Genomic DNA, 14278 nt, shown 5'->3' on the forward strand with positions numbered 1-14278 from the left:
AACAAATCAATCATGTGAAATTTCAGATGCTACTTCAACTGAAAACAATTTCAGCTCATTGTCTGCTTTTGGCTGCATTGAAATAGAGCCTGACCCTGCAGGGATAGAGTAGCCATGGCAACAGACCACAGATTGTCCTTGTCCACATTTTTCAGCATTGGCAAGTTACAGGGCTGCTTATTTTAATGAAACACTTGGAAAAAATCAGCTGAATAGCATCCAGAACTATGGTCTGCACCACTTTAATTAGCCTGGTATTTATACGGTTGCTGAGGGACACAAACACAGAGGAGGCAAAACGAGTTTTCTTCCATTTATTAAGTTTGAAGCCCACTTATACAAAACTCATGAACTGCTTTTAGAACACTTAGATAGCTTTCCAAACATTTGGAAAATAAATTAAGGAGAAGAAGTAAACAGCAACACAAAAATAAAAACATTAAAAAAAAGAATGAATTATGACAGGTGAATATCAACGTAAGGAAATGCAACCCTCACAGAAAGGCATTGTTTAGTCACACATGTGCTACTATTTTAGGTAATAAGTTGTTAAACAAATCCAATAGAATCAGCTTTAACCTTCTAAATGATGTTAGGGAACTTCAAACAAGTGCTAATCTGTAATATTGAATCAATATCTTCCACCTGGAGGCTCTATTTGTGTCAGCTGTCTTGTTATCCAATGAGAAAATGGCTGGTGGATCACATTGCTTCAGGCAGGTTATTACTGACGTGTACATGGGCCATGCAAAGAAGTGTTATGCCGTGACGCTTTTCTCCTCAATTATTACTATCGTAAGACATAAAAACAGCAAGTTAAACAGAGGTCTATAGAGTTTAGCTGTAAATCCCAGAGGTATTAAGAAAACAGAACATGCAATGCCATTTGTAAATGCAGCTGTGCAAATGTGTACGTGTCACGGTATCCGAGTTAAAATCCCTTTTCCAGCTTTGTCCACGCTGACCTAGTTTATCGACAATGGATTGTGTCTGCTGACCTGTGATCAAGCACCCTGACAGAGTTAAGTGTGAGTGTGTGTGTATGAAAGCCTCTGGTCTTGAAACTTCAGAGTGTAGAGAAATACACAACAACCTTCAATGCTTACAATCGTCACTCTTTCTTTATGAATCAACATTAAGGTTCAATAATCAAAGAGTACTGAAGTAAAGTTTAATAAAATGCTTATATATCAGGACACTACTGAGATCTTTGCGTAAGAGAATGAGTGTGTTTTGCTCTGGGTTCTTAGTAGATCAGTTTCTTCCCAAAGCAGTATTATTATTATTATTATGTTATTAAAATACCAATAAACAAACAAGCAGAGCAAAAGAAAAGAGAATTTAACTGGTCACAGCAAAATTTCTGTACACAAATATTAAGAAAAGAGAAAGAGGTTTGGCAGGGCGAGAAGAGAGATTTTAGAGGATATTTGGGAAAGTAAAGCTGCCCCAGATAGGGGTAGTTTGCTGACGGTGGGGGGATGGAGGGAGTTGTACTGGGTGGCAAGCCGCTCACCTCTTCTTGGGGGCTTGGGCCGTACGGGGCGGGGTCACAGGTCGCCCAGAGTTGACCCCACCGTACTGATACTTTGCCTTCTTTTCTGAAGGCTTCAGGATCTGAGAGAGAAAAGAGTGTGTGAGTGCATTGTGTGTACACAATGCATGTGTGTGTGTGTTCTTGTATATATGGTTTATGAGGACACAAATGTGTATAATGACATGGATATTACAATGTAACAATGGTTTACGAGGACACTGTCTGTGTTTTTTAAAATGTGTGTGGGGATGATGACACACCTGAAAAGAGCACATGAGTGACTCATCCACACTCATCATTCCACCAGCATTGTCAAACTCCCCGCAGTAGTTTGGCGCTGAGAACAGAGTGACCAGCTGACGCTTTGCAAAGAACTCATAACCATCTTCAACAACCTGCAAAACACGACACGCTCATTGCACTAACTAAAAACACAACCTACATATAGAAGTCATAACCCACCTCAACCACAATTATTCAAAGTTACCACATGGATAGTGGATACTGATTGGTTGAAATGAATTGGTACCTGATGTGCCCTGCAGATTAGGTCCAGATCGTGGCGGTTCAGGAATTTGCTGACTACGTCGGCACCGAAAGTGAATGAAACGCCACGATCGTTCTCCCCCCATCCTTGAACGTCCTTATCTGGGTCCGACCACAGCAAATCACACAGCAACCCTGCAAGACCAAGAGACAGAGAATATGTATCTAATAATATTTCATTCCATCATCTTGAGTTATAATAAAGTTGATTTCATCTGCAAAATCTGTTTTTTAAAATGTTTTTTAATGGCCAATGCCAGTACCAACATATAGAGCAGGGTGGCTGATGGCAGATCAGGGTTATTATCATTAACTAAAACTATTAAAAACATTTTTGTAAATTGAAATAAATTTAAAAGAAAATATAAATACTGATGAAAAACTTAAACTAAATCTTGACTTGGCACCTAACTGAAATAAAAATGAATTAAACAAATTACCATATATATAAAATATAAATATATTGTATGTCACATGCACGTCGTACACACACACCTGTATCTGGGACGTCAGTTGGTCGCATAATCCGGCGTATCTGTTCCATTGACTGCAGATCAGGAGAGAGACCTAGAAGATGGACAGATAAGAGACAAAAAGTCAGACAGAAAAAGTGTCACAAAGAGAATGCATTCATATTTTTAGACTCAGTTGCCCTATTTTATCAGGCCAAGAGTCACTTCTATAGAACTATCCATCATTTGTTCACTCATTCTCACCTCCATGGCAACAGAAAATCTTCTCATCTATGATGGCAGCGATTGGGAGGCAGTTGAAGCAGTCTGTGAACGTCTTCCAGAGTTTTATGTTGAACCTGCGCTTGCCTGCAACAGACAAATGTACACATTCATAACAATACAGCATTATGCATGACTTGAAAGTTTGTTCAGTGGGTGAGAAAATCAATAATAAGATTTCAGATTGTCTGGTGTGGGTGTGTGTTAAAGGTCCCATATTGTACACCTTTCTGAAGTTTTATTTTAGGTTTAGATGTCCTTAAGAATATATATTTGCAGTATAAGTACCAAAAACCATCCCAATAAATTTTTACAGCTCCTTTCTCAGGAGCTCTGCTAAGAACAGGTCGATTTTGGCCTTTCTAATTAATATTCATGAGCCTCTCTTCTGATTGGCCTGATGTCTTCTGAGTTAACGTTAACGCTAATTTAAACTGTCTGTAAACAAACTTAGACTTTTTTTTGTCAAATTTGATTTAAATCTCTAAAATATGTACGTTAATAGCTAGTTATACACTGATTTTGAAACACTTAACTGCTTTATAATGTAACGTTAGCAGACAGACAACGAATGCAGTAAGCTATGTAACTACTGCTTTCCTACTGATAAGTAGTAAGTTAACGTGCTACAATTTCTTTTACTATGTTACTTTTTTCTGTAAAAGGTGTACTTGTGGTAAATTGGCAAGGATGCCAACAGAACGCGAGAACATGCTGCAATTGACGGCCAAGGTAAACTTGTAAAACTAAGAACTGTAGGGACTGCAGCATCTTTGAGGAGTAGCTTCTTTGAAAAAACGGCATTGAACTGTGCCTGATTGACGAAGCAGTCACTTGTGTGAAATATGCAGAACAGATGGTTAAGGTCAAACTAAATTGCTGTGGCATTTCTGAATAAACAAACATTAGCCACTGTTCTCTTATATTAATGTTGTTCGGAAGCCTGTGCAATGATGTCGTTTCCTGACAGTGGGCAGTGCTCGGGGTTGGACTGAAGGCGGTGACTGAGTAGTTCTGACATCACATTTATACGGAAGTCACAACGGCTCGTGAAAAGGCACAGCTACTTTATGTAGGCTGTGTGCATTTGTCTGTGGATTGATTGTTTTGAAACTTATATGGTAGTTTCATAGCCCCTAGACCTCTGTTATCATGAAAAAAGCCAGGACATTTCAGTTTTGACAATATTGGACCTTTAATATTTGATGTGTTTATATATGCATCAGAGTTTCCGCTAGAAAAAAATGGTGCCGGTCAAAGTGACCGGCAGAGGTTTCGTTTTCCGGACATTTTGATGATATGCCGGTCAAATATCGCCTCTTAATTAGTCAAGTTGAGGAAAACTGGAGGAAGGCTATGTAACTTAAAAAATTACATAATCAGGCCGAATGCAACATGTTTATTAGCCTAACTTTCAAATAAAAAAACGGAAAAAAACATGAACGTCCGATTGGCGTCAATCAACAGTTTAATTAACAAACCAATCCCCCTTCCCCACATAGAATATCTGAAGCCTATTGTTTTTACTCTAACTTCCCAGTGTCTCTCCACAACCTGCAATGCGCATAAGCCGCGTAACCTTGTTAGGCGACTTCGCTGCTTCGTCTTGATCCGATTCTGCAGCGAGAACCCCCTCTCTGCAGGAACACTCGAGACCCATTTTCTACTATGGTTTTGTACGTTTCTTCATTCGGATCTATTTGCGATCCATTTCATTCTAAACAAACGACGCAGTTTATATGGTTCGTCCTTGCTTCATTATTCATTAAGATAATAATTAATAAATGCGCGCATAATTATCAGTGAACTTGATAAATGTTGCAGATATGTTTTGCTATGCATGCACAAACAAATGCCTTTCAACTTATGTGTGCAAAATTCTGAATAAAAAGAATGTGCAGCAATTTGTACAAATAGAGAGTCTAGGTCTACTATACGTGTTGTAGCCATTAAATAAGCTCATTTAGTTTAATATTTGTTAAAATATTATAATGTTATTTTTTATTTTATGTTGATTATGAAAAGTGAACCGCACGAGTAGGATAGGATGCGCAATATCGAGAGACATGGAGCGGGTCAGACATGATTTTGACCACTTAATTAAGTTTGGTTTTGTAGAAAGACTTTTTTGAAGTGAATTTCGTTTTGTATAAATTGTATCTTAATTTTAATAATTTTTTTATCAACCAATTGCCTGTATTTAATAAATAAGCAGCAAATATAGCAGACGATAGGCCTAATCATGCAGGCGCCCGCGCGGTCACTTGCATTGCTCGTGAACGGGAGCGCATCTCATCCTAATTTAACGAAACTCAGCGTAGGCCTCACAGACATGAAATATATCTTAAGAAAGCTTGAAATGTCTTTTTAACAATTTAAAACGAAAGGCTACTCTCTGATTATGTAATCCATGATGTGCATTTCTCTCTATAGGCGCGTTCATAAGGAGATGGCGATCGTCAACTTCATCTTTACAGCTGTTGTTGCTGTTAATAAACTAAAAATAATAGGCCTATAATTTTATTAAACAATAAATTAAATGAAATTGTAGTTGTATTAAAAAAGCAAAAAAAAAATCCTGTTTAAGTTTTTTTTTTTTTACGCATTAAATTCAGGTAGGCTACTGAGTCACTGTCCTCAGTGTCCAGAAAAGCGCTGAAACGGAGATGAAGGGGAACCCGTTTTTATTTATTTTTTGCCTTATTTTAACTGGCCCATCCAGTTTTCTGGAGGCCCACCTACAATCAAAATCCTGGCGCCGTTAGTGCTTCGCAGCGGTCTGTTATCAAGAAATAACAGACCGCATTCCACATTGGAATTCAACCAAGCCATGAAATAATGTTTAATAACTTTCAAACGGTAGAGCCTGTTCCTTTATAACATAGCCAAAGGTCAGTGTATTTTTGCTTTATACATTTTAGGCTTATTCTCAAATTCAGATTGTGTTAGGGTGGCGGGATTATAAGGCAATTTTAATCGGACAATTTGACCGGAGAGATTTAATTTTGTCGGACATTTCATTTTTTTTCCGGCCAATGTCCGGTAATTACCGGACAACGGAAACCCTGATATGCATGTATGTGCTCAGATGCTCACACTCATCGTAGAAGCCATAGATACGGTTGATGGAGGCGCACTCGTGATTTCCCCTCAGGAGGAAGAAATTCTCAGGGTATTTGATCTTATAGGCCAGTAGGAGGCAGATGGTCTCCAAAGACTGTTTCCCTCGGTCCACATAATCACCCAGAAAGAGATAGTTTGCCTCTGGTGGAAAACCGCCATATTCAAACAACCTCAACAGATCTGTGTACTGCCCATGGATGTCACCTAGAGACAGAGAGAGAGAGTTTATATGATTGACATCACAAATCAATAAAGTTACATGGATTTAGTTAAATTAGGCTTAAAGAAAAAAAAAGGCCTAAAGATCTTATCACCCAAAATTCAGGTTAATGACACATACGGGTCTCAGGTGTGACACAGAGAAGAGAAATGACCTCAAACCTATCCTCATTACATTCATATTTATATCCTGCTCTACTTACACACAAATTTTCAAAACCTTGAGAGATAGAGGGGAAGGAATGTAATTAAAACAGCAGAAATGTTCTCCACTCTGGAGAAGGAGAGTATCTAACCTACCACAGATTTTAAGTGGAGCCTCCAACTCCAGCAGGATGGGCTGGCTGAGGAAGATCTCTCGAGATTTAATGCAGAGTCCTCGAACTTCTGCTTCCGTCATCTGAACGATCTTCCCTGGACGACATCCTCGCACTGGAACAGTAGACATCAACATTAGTTAACATCTGGTTAACATCGTTTGTTAATCCTTAAGTGCGACAACTTTACTGCAGCCTCAATAACTGGGTCAAATGTGTGATTTTCTAATCACTCATCACAAATTGGCCCACATACCATACAGTCATTCACGGAAGCATATTGCACACATAAATAGACACTCTCAATCTGGCAAACTGATTAATCTGATTTTTGAAAAACAGATTTGTATTGCTTAGAAACAAAGGCATGTTTATAAAGTGCTGCATAAGCGCTTCTGAGGAAGAACTAGCCACTGCGGATTTGCCAAATTTTGTATTGCAACATCAAATCTTTGGAAGATATTCAGAGTTTTGCTCAGGGGACGCAACTAGATATCTATGAAAAGAACTATATATTTTGGTTTGACTGGGGAAAAAATCAGTACGTATTTAAATAAGTAAAAAAAAAAATTCACACCGGTTTATGGTAGTAACTATTTCAGATAAGCACTATAAACATTTAAAAACCATGGTTGGTAACTTCACATATTTGTCAGACAGGTCTCTTCCTGTAGTCCAGTCATTTTAAGCCAAAATGGGGGTCAACCTTGAACAAATTGCAACAGAAGCAAACTCAACTGATTTTGTATCCTCAATATGCCCCGAAGAATCCCATTAGGGGAAAGTTTCGAAAAAGACCCAAATATAGCCTATTCATACGCCTATTCATTCTTTTTCTTACGTGAATAGGGTAAAAAATTTAACCTTCAGATATCACCATGAAAATTACTGAGTTGATTACTTGCATCAAGACAAACAAAAAATGTATTACAAGTTTTTTGAAATTGTTTGTTAACATGGACAAACGGTGCATAATCTAATAGAGACAGAGCGCAACGCGTCATAATCTGAAGACCACGCCCACCGGGGGGAAAACAATCCAACGGTCTCCATTGACTTTACATTGCGAGAGGCTGCTTCCTTGTCATTTATGACTTATAACAAAAGACAGAAAAATGCCTAAAAGCTGCTGTGTGACAAAGTGTACAGCAAACAAGCTAAAAAACCCAGAAATAAATTTTTATAAGCTTCCGAACCATAAAAGCCAGCCTTTTAGGAGACAAAAGTGGATACAGGCAATAAGACGTGAAGCATCAGCAGGAAGAATGGGTATTAAATTGTGGGATCCTGACACTCAATATGTCTACGTGTGCAGTAAACATTTTGTCACTGGTAAGTCAAATATCCAAATGTCAGTTTTATATATTATATTTATGTAAGCTAAGCTGTAGCATTTTTTACAATATCATGTCGCGTTCCAGTGGGCGTAGTTCTGAGTAGTTCGAGAACTAGTTGCACTCCATCTCAATTGATCCACTTTTATGTCCTGAAACAACCGTTTTTTGGGGTCGACAGCTTATAAAAATTTATTTCTGGGTTATTTAGCTTGTTTGCTGTACACCTTGTCACATAGCAGCTTTTAGACATTGTTTTGTTTTTTGTTATAAGTCATAAATGACAAGGAGGCAGCCTCTCGCAATGCAAAGTCAATGGAGACTGTTGGATTGAACCCGTTGGATTGAACCCGTATTTAGGCGTGGCCTAAATACGCTCTGTCTCTATTACATATGTGCTAATTTGCATAAATACCACAACAGATCTAAACATTGGGTCTAGCCAGGTGAAAATGTCTTGTTGAATCTTGTTGACACATAACAGTAACATACTTAATGTTAAGGTCTGAATGGAACCCATTTAGGGTACCCATGAGCATGAATACATAGTCAGGAAGAAGTACTTTAGAAACCAGCCTTTATTAATTTTTAAGAGATTGGGTTTGGGGCTGGGTCCGTTGGACTGTTTCTGTGGGACGAGTCTGAGGGAAGAACAGGAGACAATGGTAAGGAGAATGCAGAAGACTAAAGGTAGGCAAAATAAAAAGTGAATCCCCAGAAACAGTCCCACAGACCCAGCCCCAAACCCCATCTCTGCAATAATAATTAATAAAGGCTGGTTTCTAAAGTACTTCTTCCTGACTCTATGTATTCATGCTCATGGGTAGCCTAAATAGGTTCAATTCAGACCTTAACATTAAGTATTTACTGTTTTGTATCAACAAGATTCAACAAGACATTTTCACCTGGCTAGACCCAATGTTTAGATATGTTGTGGTATTTATGCAAATTAGCACATACGTAATTAGATTATGCACCGTTTGTCCATGTTAACAAACAATTTCAAAAAACTTGTAATACATTTTTTGTTTGTCTTGATGCAAGTAATCAACTCAGTAATTTTCATGGTGATATCTAAAGGTTATAATTTTTACCCTATTCACGTAAGAAAAAGAATGAACAGGCGTATGAATAGGCTATATTTGGGTCTTTTTCGAAACTTTCCCCTAATGGGATTCTTCTGGGCTTTTTTTTCCTTACTCAGGATATATTGAGGATACAAAATCAGTTGAGTTTGCTTCTGTTGCAATTTGTTCAACCATTTTATGAAAAAAGGTTGAACAAATTGGCCAGAACAGGCTGCAAAGTGGACTTTGTCAATAGTCAAAAAAGTATTGAGCTGTACACGAAATCACCCCCTATACCCCTAAATAGGGGTCTATTTGAAGGGACAGCGATTTGTCGTGCACACACATTCAATCCCACAATCCACCACAATGAGTGTACAACCGATGTACACTCAACGCCTAGAGAATACCCAAAATGCACTGTGTAATCCATTGTGAGATTCGCACGTCTGACCAGAGGATGGCGCCTGCAGCTGAATCATCCATCCATCCATCCATCCATTTTCCAAACAGCTTGTCCAATGTGGCTACAGCGTAATATCATACAGGTATAAATTCCTTTTTAAATGATTATTAAATTGTTTAATTAAGGTTTATACATAGTTTCCATGACAGAGTTCAAGATAAATATTTGTATCTTTTTACTGGAGCTGCTAGTTTGATTTGACTTCAAATAATTATTAAACAGCAAGCACAAACGATTCAAAAGCAACAGCCCTTCCAGCACACTCAGTGTCCAAATTCACTCACTCGTTTTCATTCACTCCCTCAAATGAACTATATTAGTGGACCAATGTAGGGAATAGTGAATGAGGGTATAGGAGGCGATTTAGGACGCAGACTTGCTGTGCAAGATGTCAGGCTGACATTGACACCTGATGTCTTTATCCAATCCAAGTCTAATGGTGGATGCTGAAAAGCTTTGCTATCACAGGAGTAAATTACATTTTAAAATATATTAAAATATAAAACAGTTATTTAACAATAGTTATGTTTGACAAACTTTACTGTTTTACTGTACAAATTGATTAGATAAATGCAGCCCTAGTGAGCAAAATAAACTTTCAAAAACAATTAAAAAAATCTTACCGAACTACGAAACAGTAATGTACATAATATCATAATAAATAAACATTTTTATATGTCATGTCCTGCTCACATAATTCCAGTGAATGTTGCTGTTTATGTGAGTGGGAATCTTGAGAGTGTCTGGAATTCAGCAGGAATGTTCCCGCCTTGACAGTCGAGACTGTCTTATTGTTAAACAACCATTTTGCAGAGCGGTTTGTCCAAGAACTTAATTTGATGGAGAGAAACTATAAGTGAGAACTTACTAGCTATAATTCACTCTGAGACAGGGAGAATGACAGATTAGAAAAGTGTGTATGGGGAGAAAAAGTACAATAGCTCAAAGACAGTATATGTTACCGAAAAGGAAAAATTGTGCTCTTTTCTTAAAGCCATGATTATGGTTATATAATAGCACTAACCATTTTAGTCTTCAGGCCATCCACCCTCACAATATCCCACGCAGACCAGTGTGTTGGTCAATGTTGGAGACTTTGAAAAGAATGCTGTAACCCCAACTACTGTGCATGTATAAAGTGCAGAACACTTTATGAGATTGCAAGCATGGTGCCATTTGTGTAAAAGTCTATGAGCTGATGAAATGCCCCTGTTATTGCAGTATGACTAAACATAAGGAAAGTCTGATTGTGTGTATGTGTGTGTGTGTTTGACAAGCCACAGTCCAGACCAGTCTGAGCTAGATTAGGAGCTGGCTAGAAACAACTTGTTCAAAGTGGCAATCGACTACAATTTGAGAGGAATTTTAAATGCTCCGATTCCTTGTTCATCATGTTAGGGTCGTAATATTACATAATACATAAGAACGAAATGACACAGACAGACTAAACTGATTCACTTTCCCAATACAGCATTTTACAGCAATTCACAAGATTATCCAAGTCCTGATGGGCAGCCATCAGACGGTCCTCTCTGACCACCGTGGGTATGTCAGCAGAGAGCCTGATCTTCACAGATCGAGGAGTGTGATCAAGAGACACAGATGGAACATGAGAGAAACATACAGAGATATGTTTGTGAGACCATAAAAATCGAAGTGTGAGGAACTGAGAAGTGGGACGTTAGGGTCACAGATGGCATTGCTGAGTGAGGGTCAGCAGGAGGCTGTTGGGACAGATGGACGGGCACAAGCCATATCGGTTATCGGGATGGTGCAATAATCCATGGCGCTTTCCTTTATCAAAAGTAACTGAAAAGCAGAAGTTTGTGTAGCAACAAAAGTCACTGAGATGGACAGAAGTACCCCCATGGTAGATCCTAACCGAATTCCCCTGAGACAGCAACATTGGTCTTTCTACTACTACTCAAAAATCTCTCTAATATCTACTGTAGGATAATAAATGGTTCCAGCATCTATAAAGGCAGAAAAGTAAAAGCCATGGCACACACTAAAGCCAACAATCCAGTCTACAGTAGAGGAACAATTACAGAGCAAACAAAGCAGCCATAAACCAGATTTCAGAAGATTGTAATAAAATCCATTTAAAACTTATTCACTTCATACTGAGAAAAAAGTTAATCTTTATATTTAAGTTAAGTTACACAGTAAAGTTAATGTGTATAGTAAGAGAAAATACGGTGTAACATTCCTAAGAGAATACAGTGTAATGTTATGGAGAGAATATATAGTGTTCATTTACCATTATGATGAGTATTCAATGCAACTAAGGTGAAAGTAATAAAGGGAATGCAGCAGTAGCGGCTCCTGACTGTAAATGTAGGGAGGGCAAATTCTGGGTCTTAGTGCTAGTTTAGGATAAACAATTTGTAAGCTTTATTTTCTAATTGCTGAACACATGCAGACACACTTTTGGCAGAGGTCTAGTGTCCTTGCATAATTCAGCCTGATGGTGATGCTCTAATGATGGACTAAGTACTGCTATAAGTACGCACAGCACACATGTTGGCTGCATCTGAAATCGCATACTTCCCTACCATATAGTAGGCAAAAAACTGTATGTGACAAAAGTAGTATGTCCGAATTCACAGTACTCATAAAGGGTAGGCAAAAAGTACCAGGATGACCTACTACTACCGGCGAGATTCTGAAGTGTGCATAAAATGGACTCTTTACTATCCCATGAGGTCACAGGAGAGGATTTGTGAATGGCAGTGAAGCGACGTAACTGATGCTGGTAAGTCACATAATAATGACACCATGGCGAATTTAGCACGTCCAGATTACATTACTACTACTACACACATTCATACTAAATAGATTATAGAACCTACTTTTTAGCAGTTGTGAAGTAATTACTTATTCAAAATAAGCACTTACTCAAGAGACTATGTGATTTCGGACGCAGCCATATATTTATACTTTAATTAATTTGATATGATACTCCACATAAGTCTTGTTGAGAAAGAACAGACATGCCAACTAGTTTACTGACCTGATTCAGACTAATATACACACAGCTGAAGCGGACTGATATCGTCTTGGTCTGGAGCGAGGTTTACGAAGATATTGTAAAAAGTAAGCTGGGCTGTCTCAAATCTGCCCAATTACTCTCAATTAGACTGCGCTGCAGTTCAATTTTTCCAATGAGGTGCTGTAGAGCTGGACAGGGCTAAGGCACTTTCTGTCTGCTTAGTATCATGATACCTGACTGGCGAAGCCATGATGCGTTAAATTTTAATATCCTGCTCACTTAAAGGGATAGTTCGCCCAAAAATGAAAATTCTGTCGTCCACCCTCATGTTGTTCCAAACCAGACTTTCATTCATCATCGGAACACAAATGTAGATATTTTTTCTGTCCTTGTGTCAGCTAAAACTGTAAAACTGATGAATGTTTATATGTGAATAAAAGCCTAAAATCAATCTGTTTAGCGTATAAGCGATCGTGTCTTGTCAGAAAATGTGGACTAAACCACTCAATTCATATGAATTAGTTTTACGATCTCTTTATGAACTTTTTGAAGCGTAGCTGTCAATGGAGGGACATAAATCACTCAGATTTCATTAAAAATATCTTAATTTGTGTTCCGAAGATGAACAAAAATCTTACGGGTTTGGAATGACATGAGGGTGAGTAAATGAACGGTTTCATTTTTGGGTGAACTAACCCTTTAATGACTTAAAATAGTCTACTCTAGAAAAACAGAAAAGTATTTGTTGCATAATGCTGAAAATATTTACGATTTATTATTGATTCAGTTTATATATTTTGGTGGGGCACTGCTCCACCTGCTCATTCAGATGAGACGAGCTGGAATAAAGGGAAACATTACTAATAGTATACAGTGTAACCTTATGAAAAGAATAGTGTGGATTCAGTTATTTCCTCAGAGGACTACAATAAATCCTCTTCATAATCAAACAATAAATATTCTCTTCATAGCATAACATTGCACTTGTATTCTGTTAATAACGTTACACTGCATTCCCTTAGTGAAACTACTTTGTATTCTCCTCGCAACGTTCTTGTTACACTGTAACGCGTTACAGAATACAAAGTCATTAAGGGAATGCAGTGTAACGTTATTAAAAGAATACAAGTGCAATGCTATGAGGAGAATAATTGTTTGATTATGAGGAGGATTCATTGTAGTCCTCTGAGGAAAATGCAATATAAAAATAAGAACTGAATTTAACGTTATTGAGAGAAAAAACAGTGCGATGTTACTAAGAGAATAGCGTAACGATGTACGTTACATAGTACATGCAATAGGATTTTAGAAAACACATTTATAACATTAATAAAGAGCAGGTTAGGAGAAGTACACGGTCACGTTGTATAGGCTAAGGCTACTAAATATAGTGTGAGTTGAGTCAAATGGAGAATCAGAATTACGTCGGTTACATTCGCCTGAAGTCAACGACGCAGCGGACACTGCATCGTCCTGCCCTCTCTCTCATTTACTCGGTTTCTTTGAACAACTGATGTATAAACTGCAGGCCCTCACGTCTCGTTCCTGCTTCGCTAGATAAAGGCAAGGTTATATCTGATCTAATCTGAAACTCCCAGCACTGGTATAAAGGCTGACCAAACCCCGGGGCCACAGCCGTGTTTGTAAACAGGGCGCAGAGACGCGAAGCTAAGCTATCTTTACGCGCACAATTCCCTATTCACCAACAGAAAAACAGATTACGACACATACATAATTATCGGGTATGTTTGTGTAAACGTTAAAATGCATTCACTTTCAAAAATCTTACCTTCAAGAAGACGAGAAATGAGACTGTCGACGTTTAATTCCCCCTCCGCCATCTTCAGTGCCGAGTTCTGCATGCAGCGCTTCCAGCAACGGCCGCTAGGTGGTGGTCACAATGACGTCATTCACTTGGTTACAAGCAGTTACGTCAATATTAA

The 14278-nt window shown here is 38.2% G+C and overlaps 1 protein-coding gene across 1 annotated transcript; it reads right to left on the reverse strand.

The window, feature by feature from the left end:
* Nucleotides 1-300: 300 nt before the first annotated feature.
* On the reverse strand, nucleotides 301-14244 carry ppp1cb (protein phosphatase 1, catalytic subunit, beta isozyme). The gene is made up of 8 exons (XM_084096661.1): nucleotides 14125-14244; nucleotides 6460-6591; nucleotides 5914-6144; nucleotides 2800-2904; nucleotides 2579-2650; nucleotides 2067-2218; nucleotides 1798-1932; nucleotides 301-1617 (listed from the first exon to the last, which is right to left on the reverse strand). The coding sequence occupies exons 1-8, from the start codon at nucleotides 14195-14197 to the stop codon at nucleotides 1513-1515; spliced, it is 1005 nt and encodes a 334-aa protein (XP_083952787.1). The 5' UTR covers nucleotides 14198-14244; the 3' UTR covers nucleotides 301-1512.
* Between the last annotated feature and the right edge of the window lie 34 nt (nucleotides 14245-14278).

This window comes from Abramis brama (genome assembly GCF_963993115.1).
Source record: "Abramis brama genome assembly, chromosome: 21".
NCBI classification, from domain to species: domain Eukaryota; kingdom Metazoa; phylum Chordata; class Actinopteri; order Cypriniformes; family Leuciscidae; genus Abramis; species Abramis brama.

Coding starts and splice junctions, on each gene's coding strand:
- ppp1cb (XM_084096661.1), bottom strand. CDS start 14,197: ATGCAGAACTCGGCACTGAAGATGGCGGAGGGGGAATTAAACGTCGAC. Junction 6,592..14,124: donor CATTTCTCGTCTTCTTGAAG/GTAAGATTTTTG, acceptor CTACTGTTCCAG/TGCGAGGATGTCGTCCAGGG. Junction 1,618..1,797: donor CACTCATGTGCTCTTTTCAG/GTGTGTCATCAT, acceptor TTTCTCTCTCAG/ATCCTGAAGCCTTCAGAAAA.